The 22100-nt window shown below is 56.5% G+C and overlaps 1 protein-coding gene and 1 pseudogene across 1 annotated transcript; both read left to right on the forward strand.

Moving 5' to 3' along the window:
• The first annotated feature begins 2991 nt into the window (after positions 1–2991).
• Positions 2992–8791, forward strand: LOC140260428 (ciliary microtubule associated protein 1A-like; annotated as a pseudogene).
• Positions 8792–11271: 2480 nt separating this feature from the next.
• LOC140260596 (uncharacterized) lies at positions 11272–16988 on the forward strand. Its single transcript, XM_072353106.1, is given in 11 exon segments — positions 11272–11335; positions 11518–11766; positions 12610–12891; positions 12984–13268; positions 13352–13442; positions 13518–13630; positions 15288–15566; positions 16035–16316; positions 16405–16689; positions 16777–16870; positions 16943–16988. Coding segments are annotated over 11 exon segments (2070 nt in total).
• The last annotated feature ends 5112 nt before the right edge of the window (positions 16989–22100 follow it).

Genomic DNA, 22100 nt, shown 5'->3' on the forward strand with positions numbered 1-22100 from the left:
GAGCAAAACCCCACTGCTGGAAGTGTTTGAGACAAGGGATAAAGACTGTCATATAGTCTTATGCAATATTAGTATAATATTAGTAATATTTGCTCTTGCTATTCTACATCACAACATCATACTCAATATAACCATCTACCTATAAATAAACAATAATCAAAACAACATATGCTCACGGGTCTGTATACATATATATACACAGAGTTACCGACTACTTGGAGGTGGCCACAGCCAGGCAGGAACAGATCCCAGCAGTCCCTGCTAAGCATGACAACAAGGACACAGAGTGTAGGTTTGCTGAGGGATGTATTGATCATCAGAGGATGTCACTGATCATCGGGGTCTTCACTGGTCATGCGAGGATGTCAGAGTGCAGCACTGGCAAGGAGGAGCCTTGTCCCAAGGACTCAGGGCAGGAGAAGGACTTGCAGCAGCCAAGAGACCCAGGGCAGGACGTTGAGTCCCCTGGGGACAGAAGCCACATCCCCTGTCCCACCTGCATGGTGACTGGGCCATCCAATAGGGCACCCTGAGCCTGCCTCCTCCAGATCCATTCCTCTGCACAGCCCCATAGAGCGCAAAGGAAGGGCTGGAGGTGACAGTGCCCAGGTCCCCCTGGAACAGGCCACGGACAGTCCCCTCCATGCCATCAATTAATTCCCAGCCCCTGATTCCTGGTCCTCAGGGCTGCGAAGACACCCAGGGTCTCCCCAAGTGCATGGGGCAGCCATGAGGGAACTGTGAGACTGGAGGATCAAAGGGTGACCCCATCCAAGTCTCCTGGTTTGTCCCAGGGCTGCCCCCATCCCCACAGCTGCCAAGGTCTGTGTGCACCTCTGCCCATGGAGGAGCCCGACATAGGGACATGGCAGGAGTCTGGGGGGGGGGGGGGGGGGGCAGAGGGAATTAGGGGTGCCCAGAGCCTTGGGGGTGCCAAATATAGAGGAAGGGGGATCTCAATGGGAGGAGAATGGGGGAAAATTAAACGCAGGGGGTTGGGCACCTAAAGAGATGAGAATCGAGCTGCCAAAGAAAGGAGACCAGTTGGTTCCAAAAGGATGGGATACTGGGACCCAATGTGAGGGCATTTGGAGCTGCAAAGAGAAGGGATTTGGGGTACCCAAGGAAAAGATGAGTAGGGTGCAAATGGGAGAAATCTGGATGGGACAAATTGAGGGGTGGTCTCAATTTGGCACAAACAGCTGTGTTTGTGGAGTGAGTGGTCATTTCTAGAAACAGAAAAGCAGTCATTAATGCTAAACTGGAGATGAGCATTCAACATGAGGAGCCATAACAGGTAAAAAGACAGACTGACTCCATTAACCAGGAAGAAAATCCAGCAAAGGTGGATAAGGACCAGCCCTTGTAGCTGTCAGCTTCCAGGCACTGCTTCATCACACAAGTGAACATGGAGTTGGAATGTTCTGGTGACAGAAAGAGCACAGCCTTAGAAAAGAGCCCTTTGGCCTTAGCTCGCCCACCCGAGCTCCACACTTGGATCTCCTTAGTGAGGAGCTGCAGTCAGACAGGGGAAACGTTGGTCTCACCTTCTTATATGCTCTTCTGAATGTGTTGCTCAGGCTTCTCACTGCCATCCATCGCACAGCAGTGAGTCTGTGCTGTGCTTTCTCCATCAGGACGTCCAGGATGCTCTCCAGGAACCTCCTCTGTGTGATGGGTGGTTCTTTCATCAGCTAAAATAAAGCAACATATCCATGAGCTCCAAGATACAGCTTAAGCCCTGGCACAGCACGTGAACAGGCACTCTACAAAGGAGCATCCTGTGGAGTCTCAATGATGACGCTCCGCTCTGTCACCCTCTTCTCAAAGAAGGAGACAAGCCAAGCAGCGGTTTCTTAAGAACTCTCCTCTTGCAGCTGCCTCACTTCAGCAAAGAGAGCCGCTGCTGGGAGCCGAAGCTTTTCTGACTGGCAGTTCAGCCACCGGGACAGGGACCGTATCACAGCCCTTGAGATGAGCTGGTTGTGGAGCAGGACACTGCACACAGAGCACAAGCAGGAGGTATATGGTCACGCAGGAATGACACAGGCAATGACTCACAACTTTCATTGCTCCAACACAGGCGATACTCTGCCCGAACTCCCCCTGGTGTGTGGGAAGGGTCCTGGCAGCTGTTTCCCTCAGCACAGCCATGCACAACATGGTGAGATGGAGCCCCGGGGTCTCATCTGGTCAGCAGCCACATGGCATCTGCATGAGCCTGGGCTTTTTCCAAGGACACCCACATGCTCTGCCCGCACAGCAGCAGCGTCCGCCTCTTCTCCATGCACCTGCTCAGCACCAGCTCCAGAGCCTCACAGTATGGGCTGGACAAAACCAACACAAAGCGATGCACCGCCAGGCCAAACAAATGTGTGCAACCTGTGCCTATGCATGGGGAAAATGGGAAGGCTGTAGCCCTCGTCTCATCATAAATAAGCAGAACTGGACGGGGAAGGACAGCCCCCCCAACCTCCCCCTCCATTCTGCAGGACCTTGAAGCTCTTCCCCAGCTGGAGCAATTCTAGGATTCCATGATCCCAAATGCATCCCAAGCCCATCCCATATCCAGAGCCCAGCCCATATCTATCCCATTTCTGATATCCCATCCCGTATCCATCGCATATCCACATCCCCACAGCCCACGTGCCAATCCCAAATCTCACAGCCCAATCCCAATCCCAATCTCATTCCCAGTCCCTCATCTCCAACCCACCTCCCACCTGTCAATCCCAATCCCTCATTCCTAATCCCAATCCCGATTCCCATCCCAATCCCCCATCCCGTCCCCGGTCAAATCCGAACGCATCCCAAGCCCCGCCCCTGCCGCCGCTCCGCCCCGCCCCCGCTCTCTCATTGGTCATGGGCAGCTCCGCCCCGCCCCCGGCCTCTCATTGGTCATGGGCAGCTCCGGCCCGCCCCCGGCCACTCTTTGGTCAGAGGCAGTTCCGTCCCGATCGTACTTCTCATTGGTCAGCGGCAGCACCGCCGGCTCCGATTGGCTGAGGCTGCCCGGGCAGCCCCGAGGCGGAACCGCGGCACGGCGGGAGCGGTGCTGAGCACGGCGGCGCCGGAGGTGTGCGGGAGAACGGCTCCGGGCCGGGGCCGGGGAGAGGAACCGTGCGCGGCCCGAAGCGGCCCGCCCTGCCCTCCGGCGTGGGATGCGGGGATTTGGGGCGGCTGAAGGACTCGGGGCCCCCACCGCCGCAGCGCCGCTGCCCGCGTCCGGGCCGTCCCCCCCGAGCCGTCCAGAGCTGCTCCCGGTGCCTCCCGGGGCTGAGGTGGGCTGTGGGTGTAGGGGGCAGTGGGGGAGGAGTGGGGGGGATGGGGGAGCTGAGGGGGCTGTGGGGGAACCATAGGGTAATATGGGGCTATAGGGAGGGTATAGAGTAATATGCAGGTACGGGGGGGGGTGGGGGGGGGGGGATAGGGTAATACGGGGCTGCGGGGGGCAGTGGGAGGGATATAGGGGTGAATAGTGGGGGATATGTGGTTGTAGTGGGCTGTGGGGGGATACCAAGCGATATGAGGAATTGGGTTGCTCTGAGAGGAATATGGGGGCTGTCGGGGGGTGTGGGGATGTAGGTAGCTGTTGTGGGAATGTAGGGGGGTGTGGAGGTATGGAGGGGCTATCGGGAGAGATCTGGGGCTATAGGGAGCTTTTGGGGGTCTATAGAGGGATATAGAGCAGTGCGGGGTTTATAGAAGGATATGGGGCTGTAGGGAGCTAGGGGGACTGCAGGGGTAGATGTAGGTGTATATGGGGCTATGGGGAGCTTCACAGTGGCCATAGGAGGGATATGGGGTTATAGAAAGTTGTCTGGAACTTTTGACGTGATATAGGAGGATATGGGACAGCAGGGGCTCTGGGGAGGATATAGGGGACTGTGGAGGGGATACAGGGCTGATGCTGGGCTGTGGGGGGCTACAAGGGATCATGGGGCTATAGGGAGCTGGGGGGCTGCGACATTATATAGGGCTGTGGGGGGAGCTATAAGGTTCTAAAAGGGGCCTGTAGGGTGCTCTGGGTGGGTTATAGGAGGATTATGGGGGATATGTGTCACTAGGGAGCTGTGGGTGGGCAGTAGGAGGATTCTAGTGGGATACAGGGCTATAGGGGATGTATGGGGCTATAGGGTGATATGGGGCTACAGAGTGGGTTATAGGGGCATGTGGGGCTAGAAGGCTCTCCCTCGCTTCCCCTTTCCCTTTCCCCCTCCCCTCCCCCTTCCATAGCAGGGTGGGTGAAAAGCTAGTCCCGAAATTTAAATCAGAATTGGAATTGTATTGGACTAGAATATGACTGTTTTGTGGTCTTGGATCTGAACTGCGTTTTCTCCTGGGGCTTCAGGTCCAGGTACTGTTTAATAATGACTGTGGAGAAGGTTTCAGCATCCAGTCTCCTGCTCAGGAAGAAAGAAGGAAGTTTCTGGAGGACTTGCTGACGAGTGGAGCTGATGCTGAACCTCCCCTTCCAAGTAGGCAGCAGGTGAGGCCGTGGTGCATCTCAGCCTTTCCTCAGCGCAAGGTAGCAGCGATTCAGGCTGTGCTTTGCACTGCTCCTCCAGCAGCAGGCTGGAGCAGGCTTCTATCTGAGCAGCAGGCGGCCGCCAACGTTGTCTGCTGTCTGCAGGCTGGGCAGGCACGGGAAGCACTGCCAGCAGCAGCAGCTGCCCTGCTTTGGTTCAGAGCTGTCAGACCTCTGTGTGTCTTTGCTCCCCCTCCAGCCGGTTGTGAAGAGCCCTTCCATTGTGGAGAGGGCTGCGGCTTGAGTTGAGCATCTCCTGGTGTGTCACACAGATCCAGGGCTTTCAAGAAGCTGCTGCTTTCAAGTGCTTCAGATGGTGAATGTTCCTAGACAGAGCGCTTGTCTCCTCCAAGCTCTGAAGCCAAGGTTTGTTCTGCAGGTCCCGCTGATGGCACAGGCATCAAACAGCCCAGAGCTCATGGCTGGGGAGAGACTGCGTATTGCTTTGTGAAGGGAGAGCTGGAGGAGGGCTTTGAGCAGCGCTGCGCAGGAATGCAAGCAGCTGGTAAGAGAAGAGGTGTGTGTGCTGAGAGCAAGGGCTGTACGGCTCATGTCTGGGTGCTGACATGGAATGCAGGCAGAGCTCTTTGCAACTAAGTGTTGGCTTCAGTTTAGCTCCTCCTTTCCTCTCTCCCTTTGAGCAACCTCTGTTACCATTCTGCTGAGAATGGCTAAAGGTGCACCCGTGGCTGGCATCAAGACTAACTTGATCAAGCCATAGGAGAGCTCCAAACAACAAGAAGCAGAAAATTGTTGCATGTTCTAGGGGAATATGCAGACATCACACGTGACAGGTTATGCATAGATTACTGAATTTTTTTGAGATAAATCTATCCCCCTTTTTGCTGCATTCTTTCCTCTTTTCCTCCTTTCCAACCTCACTAAAGGAAATTCTCATCTCTGCTGCACCTTCTGTCCCACCAGGACCTCTGACTGCCTGGACAAACGTTTTCATAACACTTCTGGGCATGTGACATTTCCATAACTGACCAATCCTGACTGCACAGCAGTTCCCATTCACACGTGTTATTCCATCAATTAAAAAGAAAACGAGAGGAAAAACTACCAATCTGAACAGCCAGCAGGACCAAGCTGAGCTCTGCTGTGTGATCTAACTAAGAGCTCGGTCCATCTGCAGGTGTCAGCAGTGTGAGCTACGACTTCTTACTGGTTGGGGTGCGAGGCCGAGAAGGCGTGGAGGGCGTGGCTCCAGGCCAGCCAGGAGATGTCACAGCACGGATGGCATCACCCGGAGCCTGTGTGCTGTCACAATGCGCTGCCATGACGACGCCGGGCCCTCCCCAAGGACAGCCGGCCACTGGCTCGAGGCACCTCATTTGTGAGCTGTGCTGCCCGCAGCCGCTCGCCGTGCCCTGTGCCTGAGAGCAGCCCCAGCAGCAGAGCAGCTCAGCCTCATCGCACTCGTCCTCCAAGGCTCAGAGAGGTGAGGGAGAGCTCCTGCACACTTCAGGCTGCAGAGCCCAGCTGCAGGATGCGGGCTTGGCTGCAGTGTGTGTGAGGGGCGTGTAGCACAGGACTGGCAGTGAGCAGGAGAAATTGCTGCCGGCCCTTCCTGCTCAGGAACTCCCGTCAGTAACTGCTCTGCTCTTGCCTTTAGGTTTGGAGGCACATGCCTGCCAGCATGGACGGAGCCTGGGTGGGGACCTGGAGACCTCATCGCCCACGTGGCCTCATCTCGGCCCAGTTCCCCAGCCCCGGGCCCCAGTACTCCATCCCGGGGACAACAGGTACAGCGACCATCCCCAGGGCTGGTCAGAGGGGCAGAGCAGCTCCCCAGCCTTGCCCTGTTCTGTCAGAGCCTCCTGGCTCTCTGGTGCAGCTGCAAGCCAGGCCTGGCCGAGGAAGGCCAATGCTGCTGGCGCTGCTCCTTGTGACCCGAGGACAAAGGGGCCTGCTTCTGGCCTGGGCCCAAAGGAGCTCAAAACATGCAGCTGCACAGCTCTTCTCTTCTGCTTTTCCTCCTAGGTTACGTGGGCCACAGCCCCACCAAAAACCGTGCCCCCGCGTACACCTTTAGAGGGACCAAACGGCCTGCGGCAGAGAGCTGTGGGCCAGGTCCCTGCTACTTTGTGGAGCCGGCCATCACTAGGAATGGCAAGTACGTGGTTCCAGGCACCCACCTCCGGGGACGACCCACGACAAAGACCACCGTCACCCCCGGACCGAGTGAGTAGCACTGCTGCAGCACTTCTCCCAGACAACACGAGCACGCAGCACGTTTGCCTGGGGTCAGCTCACGCCCTGATGGAGCTGTAGGTCTTTTTTGAGAGAGCATTAGCTGCTCTGAGCAGCGATAAATGCCCTCGGAGAAGGACAGCTGCCCAGCACCATGGGCCCAGGGCACAAGGCCCCCATGTTTGAAAAGAACAAGGAGCAGGGAGCTGACAGGAGGGACAGCAAGGCAGGACATAGTGGCGGGGCACAGAGAAGTGTCCCCGCGTGCTGCCTGTGTCCCCCAGCAATTCTGCAGCTCTTCAGAGGACTCTTTCTGGCTGCAGAAGGAGACCAGCCCTTCACAGCTTTCTTCCTCCTCTGCTCTGTCCCAGGTGACTACCGCACCGAAGCTGCCAACAGGCACGTCTTCAAGTGCCCACCGGTGCAGTCCATGGCCTTCCGGCGGGAGCCCCTCCGGACAGACCGCCCTCCAGGTACGTGACCCTGGCAAAGGCAGACCCTTCAGCCTGAGCATCCTCCAGGGACGGGCTGCTGCTCAGCACCAGCAGAGGGCCTACTGCATGGCCTGTGCGGCAAGATGCGGCGCTGGGCCACAAGCTTTCTTACATGACCACCACCTCTCGGCCAGCAGCGTCTCCAGCTGCTCATGCTCGAAGCTGCTGGCACTGGCCCTGTGTCAGAGGAGAGGCAGGAACTGGCAGAGGGGCGAGATGTCCCTCCACTTCCCACCAGCGGGCTGGGCAGGCTGCCCCTCGCTGCTGCTTCCATCTCCTCCATCCCCTCATGCACACACTCTCTGCTGCTCCTCCTGCAGGTCCTGGCACTTACACACTGCCCAGGCTGATGGGGCCCAACACAGCCTACACATCGGCCAGCCCCTGCTACTCCATGAGGGGAAGGAGCCAGCGCGGTCGCTTTGACGAGGACCTTGCCAAGGTGAGCTCTGCTGCTCCTCTTTTCCATGTTAGAGTCCGAACTTGGGCTGCTCTCCCTGTGCCACAGGGGCTTCGAAGCCTGCTGCACTTTTGCTTAATGCAGCCTTCCAGGGAAAGAGAGAGCCTTGAATGTGACCCCAGCCCCGTGTGGCCATGCCTCTCTTGCAGACTCCAGGTCCTGCGGCGCTCCCCAAAGTGGCTGTGGATGTGTATAAGACCAGGGCGCCCGCATACACGATGCCAGCCCGACCAAAACATGGAGAGGGCAAAGCAGTGAAGCCCGGGCCAGCAGACTACAGCGTAGGCCGGGTAAGGCCTCAGCTCAGCTCTTCCCCTCTGCTTCACAAGCACAGCCTTCATGCCTCTCCCCCTTTCCCTGAGGCTTCATCCAGCCAAACAGCTTCTGGCTGCAGGAACCAAGTGCAGGACAGCAGGCCTGCTCCTTGCCCTCGTGCCACCTTCAAGTAGAGGAAGTGAGGAACAGCGCAGCACACAGTTTTTCCTCCCTCTGCTCCTATTCCCTTCAATGGGCCATGCTGGTCCTTCCCAAGCTCTTCTGGGGGATGCAGCTCAGAGGGGCTCCAAGCATCACACCCCCAGCATAGGAGAGTTAGCTGTGAGGTCCCAGGTGCGCAGCCAGCCCTCTTTGAGACAGGAGGGGCCCATAAGAGCACATGTAAGGCCAGCACACCTCCCTGAGCCAGCTCTGCTCTAGCAGGGAGTTGCACCGGCTCTGCACTGGGTGCTCAGCCCTTCCCAGTGAGGCACCAGGGACTGTCTGGGATTGGGAGGGGTGCAGGACAGCAGGGAGCAATGGCAGCAAAGAAGGGCCCTTGCTGATCTGCCTTTCCTTTCTGCCCTTCCAGGTGACGCTGATCAAGCCCCAGGCGCCTGCCTCCACTTTCGGGATCCGGCATTCCCTCTACACAACCCCTCTCATCGTGGAATAAGACACGAAGTCTGGAAGGCCGTGGTTGCTTTCCTGGAAGAGGAGGGGAGAAGAAAGAGCATCCAACTGCCGGTTTCCTTCTGATTCCATTTCCCTTCATCCAGTTGGGCTTTTGCCCATTATACTGTTAGATGTTAGTGTTAGGAGTAAGTCATTAATAAATTAATTTAGTACCTTTATGTATACCTTCTTGTTACTCCTTTTTCCTCACCGCTGCACACAGGAATGCGCTGCCGCTCCCTGAAGCCTTTCTAACATCAGCGCATTGCAAACCACTGACGCTTGCTTTATCAGCCATTTGCATTACTGAGGTCTGCCACGTGCTGAAGTAAGGAATAAATGCAGCGAATAGCAAAGGGAGGCCGGCGTGGGCAGTGCAGCCCTTCCAGCGCCATCAGGTAGATGTCAGTGAGATGCCTGGGGCTGGGTGACTTAAACACCTGCTGGTGATCATCTGCCAGCTTACAGGATGGGCAGCATTTCCTGTACCCGTGACAACACCTGGCTTGGCCATAAAGACATTCCTGGAACAAAGGTTGAAGGGAAAATAATGAAACACGGAGGCAAAAAGAGAATAAAAAGCAATGGATAGCAACAAGGATAGAGAAAGCAAGTAGGAATGCTAACCATAGCACAGAAAAGCAAATCAAGGGAAAGAATGGAAAAAAGCAAACTTGCAGGAATGGAGAAATGTGGGAAGAGCTGTGCCCCTGCTGCCACAGGAGCTGCATGGGAGGAAAAGAATCTGGGCCAGAATGTAAGAGGAACTCCTTTGGGTTCTGGGTTTGAAGCACAGCTGAGAAGCCATGCCCGGGAGGAGCTGTGGGCCGCTCCAGGCCACCTTGCTGTCTCCCCAAGAGATGAGGTGCATAGGCTTGGCAGTGGCTGAAGTGCTGGCCAGAAGCAAGCATCCGTGTGGAGGAAGGCAAAGAGCAGAGGAGGATCCAGGGTAGCTACTGGGCATGGCCTTGCTCAGCAAGGGGAGGAAAAGCCTGGAGGGCATGAGCAGGGAACAGAGAAGGGCAGGCAGTAGGTGTGAAGTCGGGAGCAGAGAATGGTTTGTGTTGGAAGAGACCTCAAAGATCACACAGTTCCAACCCCATTCCTTCTCCCCATTCATTCCCCATTTCTTCTCCCTGCTTCGTACAGGCACTTACAGACATTATGGATGACAAAGTAAGGCTGGGTATACACGAGATCTTTAATTCATTGGTGCTAGAGAACTGCTGGAACATACTTGTCCAGATCATGGGTATTTTCCAACAAGCACCAACCAAGCGCGGCAGCTGCGTGGATACGGGGGATCTCTGGGATCCCTATGCGTCTCTATGGGGTCCCTATCGGTCTCTATCAGGTCACTAGGGTGGCTGTGTGTGGTGATATGGAGTCCTTATGGATCTCTTTGGGGTGATATGGGAACCGCATGGGTCATAATGCGGTCCCTAACGGGCAATATGGGGTCCCTGTGGTTCTATCAGGTTTCTATGGGGCTCTATGGGGTCACAAGGGGTTTTCATGGGTGGGTCCCTAAGGGGCTCTTTCGGGTAATATAGGGCTCTACGGAGCTCTCTGGGGTTCCTGAGGGGCTCTCTTGGGACCCTATGGGGCTCTTTGGAGTCTATATGGGGCTCTATGGGATGATATGGGGTAATACGAGGTCCCTATGGGGTTTCTGAGGGGCTCTTTGGGGATTGTTGGCTCCCTATGGGGCTCTGCAAAGTCCCTTTGTGGGTCTTTGGGGTTCCTATGGAACTCGTTGGAGTCCCTGTGGGGTGATATGGGGCTCTGTGGATCCTTGCGGAGTCCCTAAGGGGCTCTATGTGGTACCTAACAGGCGATACAGGGTGATACGAGGTTCATAAGGGGCTCTTTGGGGTACCTAATTGGTGATACAGGGTGATACGAGGTGATATGAGGTCCATAAGGGGCTCTTTGGGGTACCTAAGGGGTGATAAAGGGTGATATGGGGTGATAATGAGGTCCCTCTGGGGAACTATGGTGTCCCTTAGGGGCTCTGTGTGGTCCCTATGGGTCTTTATTCGGGCTTTATGTGGTCACAAGGGGTCTCTGTGGGACTCTGTCGGGTGATACGGGACTCTATGGTGTCCTTATGGGTCACTTTGGGATCCTTAAGGGACTCTACGGGGTCCAAGCCTCCCCCTTCCCTCTTCCCCTCCCCTCCCCCCCCCGACCCGGCACAATGCAGTTCCACTCTTTGGCCACAAGGTGGCGGTAGAGACAGCAGAAAGGGCTTCTCCAGCGGGGTCGGCGCAACTCTTGGGTGTTCCGTTGGTTAATTAAAACAAGGATGGGGTCGGGGGGTGTCAAGTGACTCCTTGGAGGCTGACCTCAAAGTCACCTCGGGCAGGATGGCTCCTGGGACAGACTTAGAAGAGGAAGTGACCCCCCTGTGCCGTCCCTATGTGGTAATCCCATCAAGTTCAACCACAGGCCAGAAAGAATCCTTCCAGACCCATAGCCTGAAAGCCTCAGCCCGACTCCTTGCAGAGGGCACCTCAGGGACCTCCCCAAAACCTCAACACCGACCCTATTGGCTGCTGGGGCCAACCAGTGCCAGCCAGCGAGGCAAGAGCTGCCTTGAGAAGTGAGCAGCCCCTTCATCATCCCACTGCATCCGTGTGGAGCTGCACCATACAGACACCATGAAGCTCCATGCCATCCTCCTCCTCTTCTTCTTCTTCCCTGGGACCTGGGCAGAGACAGAGGGTAAGTGGCTAACTCTAACCCATTCTTCTCACCTCACAAATACCCCGTTATGGGGATTGAGGTCAAGATGGGGGACAGGAGATGGAGCTGAGGTGGTGGCGAGCTATAGGGGGGTCCCAAGGAGCCGTCAGGGGTGACAAAGCTGGGGGCACAACCCCCATCTCTCTTCCTATCTCCTGCAGGCTCCTATACACTCAAGCTTCTCCATTTTGCCACCTTCTAAAACAGCACCTCCTTGCTTGTGGGAGCAGTGGGGCTCTTGGGGGATGTGGAAATGGGATATCTGGACAGAAATACTGGGAATATCCACTACTACCGACCCTGGCTGTGCCCATCCTTGCCAAAAGGAGACTGGGATTTCATTGAAAGCTGCATCAAGTCATACGTGAGGGATTTCAACAGGCTGGTGCAGATGTACATCGTGATGCCCTGTACGTGTCCCTTCTCCACCCCATTTCCAAGGTCCCCTCTGGGACGCTGGGGATCAAGCTTTGATATAATAAGGACAAATGGTCACATTGTGGCTGACTGTGATAAATGGCGTGTGTCTGCTGGGCAGACTGGGGACCTGTGGTCACCTGAGGCAACTTTGGGCACCCTAAAATCCCTTGCCAGCCCACTGGCTGCACTCTACTGTCCTTCCTGACATTAGTGGCCTTGATGGGAGGGACAGAGGGACAGTTCCAGGGCTGGACACCACCTCGATGGGCAGGAAATCAGACCACAGGTGCCAGATTTGGGCTATCAGGGACACTTTGGCATCACCACTTCTCTGTGGAGTAGTTCCAGAGAAGGGAAGTGATGCTCTGTGCTCATTCCCCTGGGGCTGACTCAGTGTCACTGGGTGCCAGGGCTCAGCCCCAGCAGCCCTGCATGGGCTGTCCCCGTGTCACCACCATGGCAGGGGACAGCCCAGAAGGAACAAGTTGGGCTTGGAGGGGGGATGAGGGGCAGGGTGACATTGGAGCAGCACTGGGTGCATTCCCCAGAGCCCAGCAGCCCCTTGGGGACTCATAGATTTTCTCCATGGCACTGAGGGGATGACAGTGCTGGGACAACATGCCTTCATCCTGCATGGAGGGAGGACACAAACATTCATTTTGGACCACCAGGACCCTTTTTTTGACACTGGATACGAGAGCCAGAGGGGTTTTTTTGCATGGGGACAGCACTCAGTCAGACCCTAAGCAGCCACGAAGCCGAGTGCCTGTTCATATGATACGTATCATAAAGGTGATACGTATCAACTCTACCACTCTACCCCTTGCCCCCAGACCCTTTTGTCGTCCAGTCCTCCATAGGCTGTGCGCTCCAGTCCAACAGGACCATCAGGACCTTCTTTGACATTGCTTACGAGGGCCAGAATTTCATCCGCTTCTGCCTGGATACAGGCACTTGGGAGCCGATGCAACATAACCAGTTGTCAGCCAGAGCTGTGCAGCTGCTGGCCAATGCCAGCACTCTCAATGAGGTGATCCAAGTGCTCCTCAACGACACCTGTGTGGATATTCTGAGGCTTTTCATCCAGGCTGGGAAAGCAGATCTGGAAAGACAAGGTGAGCTGACCCCAACATTGCCACATGAGCTCCCGATTTTGGGGGGGGTCTGAGTGGTGCCGCACTGCAGACCCCTCATATCCATCCCTCAGTGCCCCCCACCGCCGTGGTCTTCACCCGCGCGGCCGGCCCAGCACAGCTCCTGCTGGTTTGCCGTGTCACCAGCTTCTACCCACGGCCCATCGTTGTCACCTGGCTGCGGGACGGCCGGGAGCTGCCCCCGAGCCCGGCGCTGAGCACCAGCACGGTGTTACCCAACGCTGACCTCACCTACCAGCTCCGCAGCACCCTGCTGGTGTCACCCCGGGACAGGCACAGCTACGCCTGCCGCGTGCAGCACCGCAGCCTGGGTGACCGCAGCCTCCTTGTCCCCTGGGGTAGGTTGTCCCCCTCGGGGATGCGGCTCCCGAGCCTTGTTCCCTCGGCATGAGGAGCAGGAGAGCTGACGGGCTGTTCTCAGAGCACTCCAAGAGGGGACTGAGTGCAGGGATCGGGGTCGTCCTGCTGCTGGTCGCGGCCGCCATCGCCGCACTGTTGGTACGGAGATACAGGTGAGACCACCTCCTGCCCCGCCGCTCCTTTCAGAGCCCCCCCGACCCTCCCCGAAGCGCCCACTCTCGTTGTAGGAAGCGGCAGCGGGTGGACGAGGAGCGCAGCGTCCCACTGGCGGAGCGCCGGAGCGCAACGCGGAGCGGGACCACCGCGGGGCAATACGGGGGCTGCGGCAGCGGAACGGCAGGTGAGGGGAGGGGGCACATCTGGGCGCTTCTCAGAGCTGAACGATGTGAGAGCCCCCCCACTGCTCGTGGCAGCTCCCCCAGCCCTAATAAAAGTACCCACCTGCCCACGGGCAGCGAGCTGCGACCTCCCGTCGGCACCTTCTGCATTTTATCGCCCAACCACCGCCTTTATTAACCCTCTTCCGGAGATATTTGTACCCAGACCCTCCCTCCAGCGACACCCACCGACGGCGCTGGAAGCGCTGAGCAGCGCTGAGCTCTGCTGTGCTCCCAAAGAGAAGCTCAAACATTGCCGTGCTCAGCACGGAGGTGCGGGTGTGAGCGAGACCAGGCAGGTTTGAAGCGAATGGAGCACGGAATAACCGGATAATTTGACCCACAGGTTACCCAGCTTGTGCGGAAATCCCCCTTCCTTTGTGGGCATAACCGTGCTGTGGGGGCGACGTGCTCCCCGGCGATGGGGGCAGCACCCCGATTTCAGCCGTGGGAGGAACCCATCCGTGCCCTTGAACGATTCCAGCTCTGGAAGCAGAGGATCCCGACAGCGCCTCTGCACGCCTCCGGGCAGAACGGGGCTGGGGAAGGGGAGTGCAGAGGGAGGGGGCTCGAGGGAAAGGCTCAGGGGAGTGAGGAGAAGCGATGCTCTGGGGGTACACACACCGTGGGAGCATCTGAAAGCCACCAGGGCTCAGCCTTTACCTGGGAAGTTGTAACCCCACATCCTGGGGTCACCTCAGTGCCACCGGGGTCTGAGTGGGCAGAAGCACCTCAACCCCTCAGGGACACCAGCTGTGCTCAGGAGGGGACAGCTCTGAGACCACCTACCCCAGCTCTGCTCTTGTACAAAGGAGGACGTCACTTCCCCTCTGCTGTGTTCTGGTTCTGCTTTTGCACCAGTGTGGGGCCCATGGGAAAGGGGAAGAGAAACACATCTGTTCGTGCCTGGGGTTGCTGGCTAGAAGGGGTAGGGGGAGATGGGGGTTCCTGATCACCCCGTATCCCTATGCCCAGCACCCATCACATGCTGCAACACCCCAATGTGCTGCACATTGTGCACAAGCATCCCCACCCTCTGCCACCAGTCAAGGGCTGCAGTTGTTGCACAGTGACCCAAAAGAAAACAAGTTCAGCCTCGTTCCCTCCTACGCTTCTCCAGCCCCCAGCTTAGACCCTCCCAGAAACCTCACTGACATCAGCCCCATTGGTGGAGCGTGGCCTTTGGGACCCCTCAGCTTCCTCTTCCCACCATCCCCTCTGCGCTGCCTTCGCTGTGGGCACCATGTGGCCCCACTGCCTCTTCCTTTTCCTTCTCCTCCACAAGACATGGGCAGAAGCAGAAAGTAAGTGGGAGCCCCAGCTCACCCCAGCCTCCATCATGGGACCCTATAGCAGATTGGGGGGAGAGGGGTGGAATGGCTAAGAGACCTTTTCCTACGTGATGGGGATGGTCTCCAGCATCGAGAGGCTATCCCCAGCCTCACAGCACCCAAAGGCACCCCTGTCCGTGCCCACTTGCCTCTAGATTGGGAATCACATGGATGAGCTTTTTACCAGGACACCTTGCGTGTCCTATGACAGAAATGGTCACCTGGGCTTGGGGTTTGCTGTGTGTGGGTCAAAGTACATCCCCCATTCACCTCCCCCTCTTTCCTGCAGCCTCATGCTTTCCCTCCGAAGAAACACAGTTTTTCCAGCTCTTCTTCACAATGCTCTTGGACAACATCAGCTCCACAGAACTGAGTGGGATGGCTACGCTGGCAGATTTACCCCTAGGAGTGCTGGACCCCCACACCTGGAACATAAACATCTGCTGGCCGTGGGTCCAAGAGGTCGCAGCTGAGAGCGAAGTGAGGAAGATTCTGTCCTTCTCCATGGTCGGCATGCGCAATGCGATTCGGTTCATGCATGAGATGGCCACAAAGGCAGGGCTGGACTGTGAGTAGGAGGGACAGCTGCAGACCAAACAACCCAACCCCATGAGCACAGAGTTTGTGGGACTTCCTGGGGGTCTGACAGCCTCCAAAAAGCAATGGGTTGTGGGGTCTTTTGGCAGGGGCCAACAGCCTCCAAAGGGTGTTGGAAAACGCTCTGTCTCCTGAGGCTTGTGGTTCACTGGAGCACTAAAACGTGTTGTGGGGTTTCTGCCCTCTACATATGGAGGACATGTGGGAGCTGCTCCCAAAATTAACAGGGCTGTGGGAATCACCTGGCATGGATCAGGGAAGGGGAAATACGAAGGAACATATTGCAGGGGGACATACTGGGGGACAAAGTGCTTAAGCTGCCACCCTGCACTGCTCAGCCCTTCTCCCTTGGCAACTCGTGGTTGTGGTGACCATTGTGCCCACACCTCCCCAGCCACCCCCATGTCTCCATGCTCACATAGCCTTCTGCCCTTTGCAGACCCACTGGTTTTCCAGATCCATGCAGGCTGCAAGCTTTACACCAACGGAACGAGATGGAGCTTTGTCAACATTGGGGAAGGTGGCAGAGACCTGGTGACATACAAGATCAGTAGGGAGCTCTGGCTTCCCCAGACTTCCACCCCACTGGCCAAGCTGATGAGCAAAACTCTCACTGACATCCGGGCTGTGTCAGAGCTTTTGGAGGACATGTTCTCCACCGCCTTCCCGAACTACATCCTCGTGCTGCACCAGAAAGGCAGAAAAGACCTGGAGAGACAAGGTGAGTGATCCTTGGCCCTTGGATAACCAACCTATTGCTCCCAGTCTGAGCTGTGCTCACACTGATCTCCCATTGCTGTTGTCCCCAGTGCCCCCCATCGCCGTGGTCTTCACCCGTGCGGCCGGCCCAGCACAGCTCCTGCTGGTTTGCCGTGTCACCAGCTTCTACCCACGGCCCATCGTTGTCACCTGGCTGCGGGACGGCCGGGAGCTGCCCCCGAGCCCGGCGCTGAGCACCAGCACGGTGTTACCCAACGCTGACCTCACCTACCAGCTCCGCAGCACCCTGCTGGTGTCACCCCAGGATGGGCACAGCTACGCCTGCCGCGTGCAGCACTGCAGCTTGGGTGACCGCAGCCTCCTTGTCCCCTGGGGTAGGTTGTCCCCGATGGGGATGGGATATGGGGAGGCCTAGAGCTGCCACACGCTCACGGCTATCCTCTGCTCTCTCTCTATTCAAGAAAACCCCAGTGGGTCTTCCAATCTTGGCATCACCATCACCGTGCTGTTCCTCATTGCTGTCATCGCCGGGGGAGTTTGGTGGTGGAGGCGCAGGTCAGGGCTCCACCTGTGGGGTCTGAGCTCCTCAGAGCATCCAGCATGGCTTACAGTGGTATCCTCTTGCAGGAAACTTGCTGTGTCTGGTAGGGATTCCCGGATGTTCCTCATCTGATGCCTGCTTTGAACCGAGACCTTCAGTCCCTGCTCCATTTCCAAGACAGCTGCACCGAATGTGGTGACAAAGCAGTGCCACACCTGTAGGGAACAGAGCAGGACACAGAGGAGTGTGGAGAGATGGCCAAGCGACATCCCAGTTCCCAAGTCCGGACCCCATGGTTTAGGGGAATCCATTGCCTTATGACAAAGTGTCCTTCTCCTCTTACCCTAACTCTGTACTGTGTCCCCAGTCTCATCCCAGTGTCCTCATCCCTTCCCCTACACCCATCTTATGTCCCTCCTCTGCCCTCTCACTGCCCCAGTCCTGTCCCTGCACCCCTTCTACAGCCCATGTCCTTTCATGTCCCAATCTGTCCCCTCCACACCACACCCTGTCCCTCTTCCACACCGCCTGTCTTTCCCATCCCATGCTCCCATCCTGTCCCTGTCTCTCTTCCCAGTCCCCACATCACTCTGCTGTTACCCTACTGTCCCCTACCCTGTGGCTCTGGGGTGAGGTTGCCTTGTCAGCTCCCAGCAAAATGGGGAAGAATGAGACAAAACTGTGAAGTTTATGTATTTTATTTTTTCTTCCTGTAAAAACACAAACAGGCACAGGTGTTGCCATCACTGACCCTGGGAGACAGGGCTGGGCCCATTGGGAGGGTATGAAGTAATGTCACCAAAGGATGAGGTGGCCAAGGGAAAGGGACACGTGGCCCCATCCAGCAGTGACACCATCAGCTGTGACACAGCTTTGACCCCATGATGACACTCCAATGGCGTTCCAGATTAATTTCCTGGGACCTCGCTGTGACATCCCAATGACACAATGGTGACAGCCCATGACCCCCAGGACATATGTCTTATGCCATGGGGACACCTCTGTGTGTGGTGGTGACATCCTGGGCATCCTTCAGGACATCCCCAGGCCCCCCAGCATCCTTCAGCTCCCCCAGTTCCTCCCTGAGTGTCCTTACTGAGATCCACATGTTGAGACTCCCTGATATCCCCTGGGTTCTCCCAGTAACCCCTAAAGGCCACCCTCCTACCCCCCATCCCCCCAGAGCTCCCATGATTACCCCTGAGAATTCCTAATACAACCCTGGAGTACTCCAGGGACCCCTCCCCACAGCACCCCATAATATAACAACATCCATCCGAGAGCCTTCCCATCCATCACGCCCTCCCACTGTCCCCCATCTCAGTGCTCTCCACCACCGTCCCCTCATCTTCCATCACCGTTCCTTCTGCCACTGTCCTCCCATCCCCCATCACCACATCTTCCTCCTTGCCTCCATTCTCCTGCTGTCCCCGTGAGCTGCTGGCTCGATGTGTGACAGCCCTACAGGCACTGCTGGAGGCCGTGGAGCCCTCTAGGAGCTGGGGCAGGAGTGCAGCCCCTGCAGTGCAACACAGTCCTCTCCCGGTGCAGGCATAGAGCAGTGGATTTAGTGCACTGCTGAGGAATGCCTGCGTGGTGGCTGGTGGTTGGATGGCCTTGGCAACCTTTCTTAGAGTCCCAGTGCAGTTCTTCAGCTCCACCACCACCTCCAACATGCTGCCGACGTGGTAGGGTCCCCAGGTGATGGCAAAGGCGACCACCAACCTCAACATGTGTCCCCGACGTGCCAATAGCGTCCCCACCAACCAGCCCCAAAGTCAAAGGCCTTGTGGGTTGAACCAGGAGAGAGCAGTACGCCCAGAGAGCTTATCTGCACAAATACTTCCTCTGTGAACTGACATTCAGTTGCATTTTCCATTCACTCTCAAGCAGGAGAAGCACAGATGTGTGGGGCTCTATCTTCCTGAAGGACTCCTACAGCTTCCTCTTCCCAGCCCCGCTCACCTCGCAGGCTGCAGACGCTGCTGGGCGCTCACACTCGATGGATGTCATCTTCTTCTTGTGCCTCTGGGCCACTCTCTGCAGGGCTGCGCTGAGTTCCTGCCGCTGCAGCAAGAACTGCTGCTCCTGTGCTGACGGATGGAGGAGTTTCGTGCCGGCACCCAAAGCACGTTGTCCCCAGGCTCGCCCCATTCCCCGGACCGACCAATGGGAGCGCAGAGGAGGCGGGGCCGAGCGCGGCTTCTCCGCCAATAGCGCTTGCGGGCGCCGGTCCGCTATGACGGCGCCGGGGCGATGCCGGAGTTGCGGAGCTCCGCGCGGGTCAAGCGCTGCTCCGCCGCCTGTGCCGTGCCTCGGGGGACGCCGGGCGGTCAGGCGAAGCCAGCGCAGGGGCAGAACTGAGCCGTCCTCCGGAGTCAGCGTGGCGGTGGGGCGCTGCTGGGCGGTGAGAAGCGGCGGCTGACCGCGAGCAGCGGAACGCGCCCGGTCTCGAGGAGCAGCTCCTGGCTGAGCCGGGCAGCCCCGAAAGAGAGGGACCGATCCCACGGATCGAGACGTGTGAAAGCCTGGCAGAGAATCAGGCGGGCGCCCGCAGGGAGGTGCAGAGAGGACGGAGCCAGACCGCACCCGGTGGTGCCCGGCAGCGGGACCGGAGGCACGCGCTGCAGCACGGCAGGTCTCCCCGTAGCGCTGCCACCACCGTGCTTCTTCCCCTGCCGTGCGCTAGGCAGGCTGCAGAGCACGTCCATACAGCGCACGCCCAGAGGTGCCTGTCCCGTACAAAACAAAGAAAACAAACAAAACAATAAGAACGTTTGCATGGTAGCAGAATGTTTACAGTGAGACATCCACATCCAGGTGTCCTCACAAGCAAGATCTCTGCTAAGATAGCTGTCTGATAGAATCACAGCCTCATGAAGGCCATCCTAGAATTAACAAAGCCAAGTGTTCTACAGAAAGCTGCCAAACAAAGGAGAGCTTTTCACACAACAGAAAGTGGGTACAACTTAAAAGGCAGGTGTATGGGAACTGCTGAATTATGGCCTGAACCTCTGATTGACCAGCTGAGGCAAGCCCTGAGTCAGCTGTGGGAGCGCAGGAGAAAGGCAGTTCCTCTGTGTGACTGGAAGGGGTGCAGCCTGGCTTCTCAAGGAAGGATCTCTTTCTGGAGATGCCACGGAGTTCTCTCTAGAGCTCCCTCGTGACAAGGGAACGAACCCAGGGGGGCAGGAACAAAAGTACCTCCCTTCTCTAACAGCGCGGTGCGGCGCGGCCACGTGCGCTCCGGGAGAGGGGACGGGAAGGGAGACCGCGAATGGGTCTAGGAGGAAAAAAAAATGAAGAAAGAAAGGATGATCTGAGAACGAACGGGAGTTTAAGAAACCCAGTAACACTAAACAACAACGAGAGAGTTTCAACAAGGAGAAAACCAAATCCCAATCTCACCGACGGGCTGCGGGAGGCGGGAAGCTCCGACCACTCTGTCTCCTCGCCGGGCGCCAGGGGGAAAAAAGCCCGTCCCCTTCCCGACCTCCCCTCCGGTGCCGCTCCCCACATGCCCATTTAAGGCAGTCCGCAGAAAAACAAACTTGTCCCCTTAACTCCCATTATCCTACATGATGTTTTGATGTGGAATACCAACACCAACCAAATTACAAAACCATAACAGAGATTGCTCCTTTTGGGGTTTTTATTATTATTATTATTATTATTGTTATTTTCTTTGAGCCTAAGACATGGTTAGCCTTTTCATTTAGTTTTGATTATCCTTTTCCAACACGATAATCTTTCTAGCTGTATGATCTGTAGGTACCAGCCTAACCACACCACCCTGTCGATTTGTTGGCTGTACAGCAACTGAGCCAGTCTGTCATTTGTAGCTTTAGAAAAGCACACCTGTTTGCTCCAGGAACAGACACGGTCCATTTAAAGCACAACAATCCCCAGTTTTTGCTGAGTTCATCTCTGCTATGCTGATGCACAGTAGCAGCTTATAGACAAGCACTCTGGCTTTGGAGTTCAATGATGGCAGGGGATGAGGAGGAGGAGCTCTGAAGGAGCACTGAAGAGCTCAAGAAACTGCAACATGAGCAACCGAGCCAACCTAGTGGCTCATTCCGGCTGTTTGTTGAGTGCAAAAGAGCAGGCAGAAAGAAAACCAAACCAGGGAACAAATGCAACGCAATGCATCAGGACACAAAACTACAGCAGCAACACAAATGTCTCACTGAGAGCTCTGCAGCCCTGCCATCATCTTGATGCTCAGCTGCTGCTGTGTGCAATGCTCCACATGCAGACCCTGCAGAGCCCAAAGGTCTCTTTGGCCACTGTCACCCACCTGAAGGTTGCAGGGTGCCGTGCCTCCTTTCTGTACCTGCTTCCAGGTGTCATTTGCAAGACACAGGAAGTGCACCTGGGTCAAACAGCAGTTGGATAACGCAAAGGAGAAAGCATCGTGGCAGTTCTCCTTTAGACTTTGCAGGCTTGAATCTTCACCAAACCCTGTTGTGCTGCAGAGCAGGTGGAAGCAATTCACTTGCATGAGCAAGGCTTGTGGCCTGGTTCCAGCCCTCCGGAGCCTCATTTCAGGGCTGGCTGCCCGCAGGGAGGGAGCTGTGCTTGGAGGTCTTGCTCCTGGCTGGTGTTTTGTGTGTCCTGTTCCTCAGAAAGGGGTAAGCAGTTCTGTGGTTATTTACTGGGTGAGTCCTTAGTGTTTCTTGGTTTATTTAAAGCTGTGTCTGCTCTTGTGTTGCTTACAGTGGCCATTTTGGGTTGAGGGTTGCTCTTGAGGGGTTGTGGGCTGGTTGTAAGGAGGTCTCTCTGGCTTCATCCCCTGTGGGCTGCCTGGGCCCAGTTCCTCGTGCTTTAGTCAGGCTGAGAATGGCAGTTGGTGTTGTATTAGGCGAAATACGGGGATTTCGGGCTGTCACGCGACAGGCCCTCCCCAATTTCTGGAAGGATCGATGACGTGTACAAGAGAGGCGTACACGAAGGGCGTAGGTTATATAAGTGTGTGTTTCTTCAATAAATCGCCATTTTGCCGCTCATCCTCTGGTGTTCCTTCGGTAATTGGTCCGGCTGCGGACTTCTAGGGTCTTAAAGTCTTCAAGTTGGTATGTGTAGAGTGATGGGAGTCTGTGCAGGAATGGTGGTGCTTAGGAGGAAGTTGCAGTTTGTTTTTGCTTTATGGATACCGTTGGCTGAATGTTAGTGGTTTGCAGGCTGGTCCTGCTCAGTTCTGTGACTAGTAGAACAGAGGGATTTTGTAAAATCCATGCATGC

Source organism: Excalfactoria chinensis, chromosome 18 (genome assembly GCF_039878825.1).
Source record: "Excalfactoria chinensis isolate bCotChi1 chromosome 18, bCotChi1.hap2, whole genome shotgun sequence".
Taxonomy (NCBI): Eukaryota; Metazoa; Chordata; class Aves; order Galliformes; family Phasianidae; genus Excalfactoria; species Excalfactoria chinensis.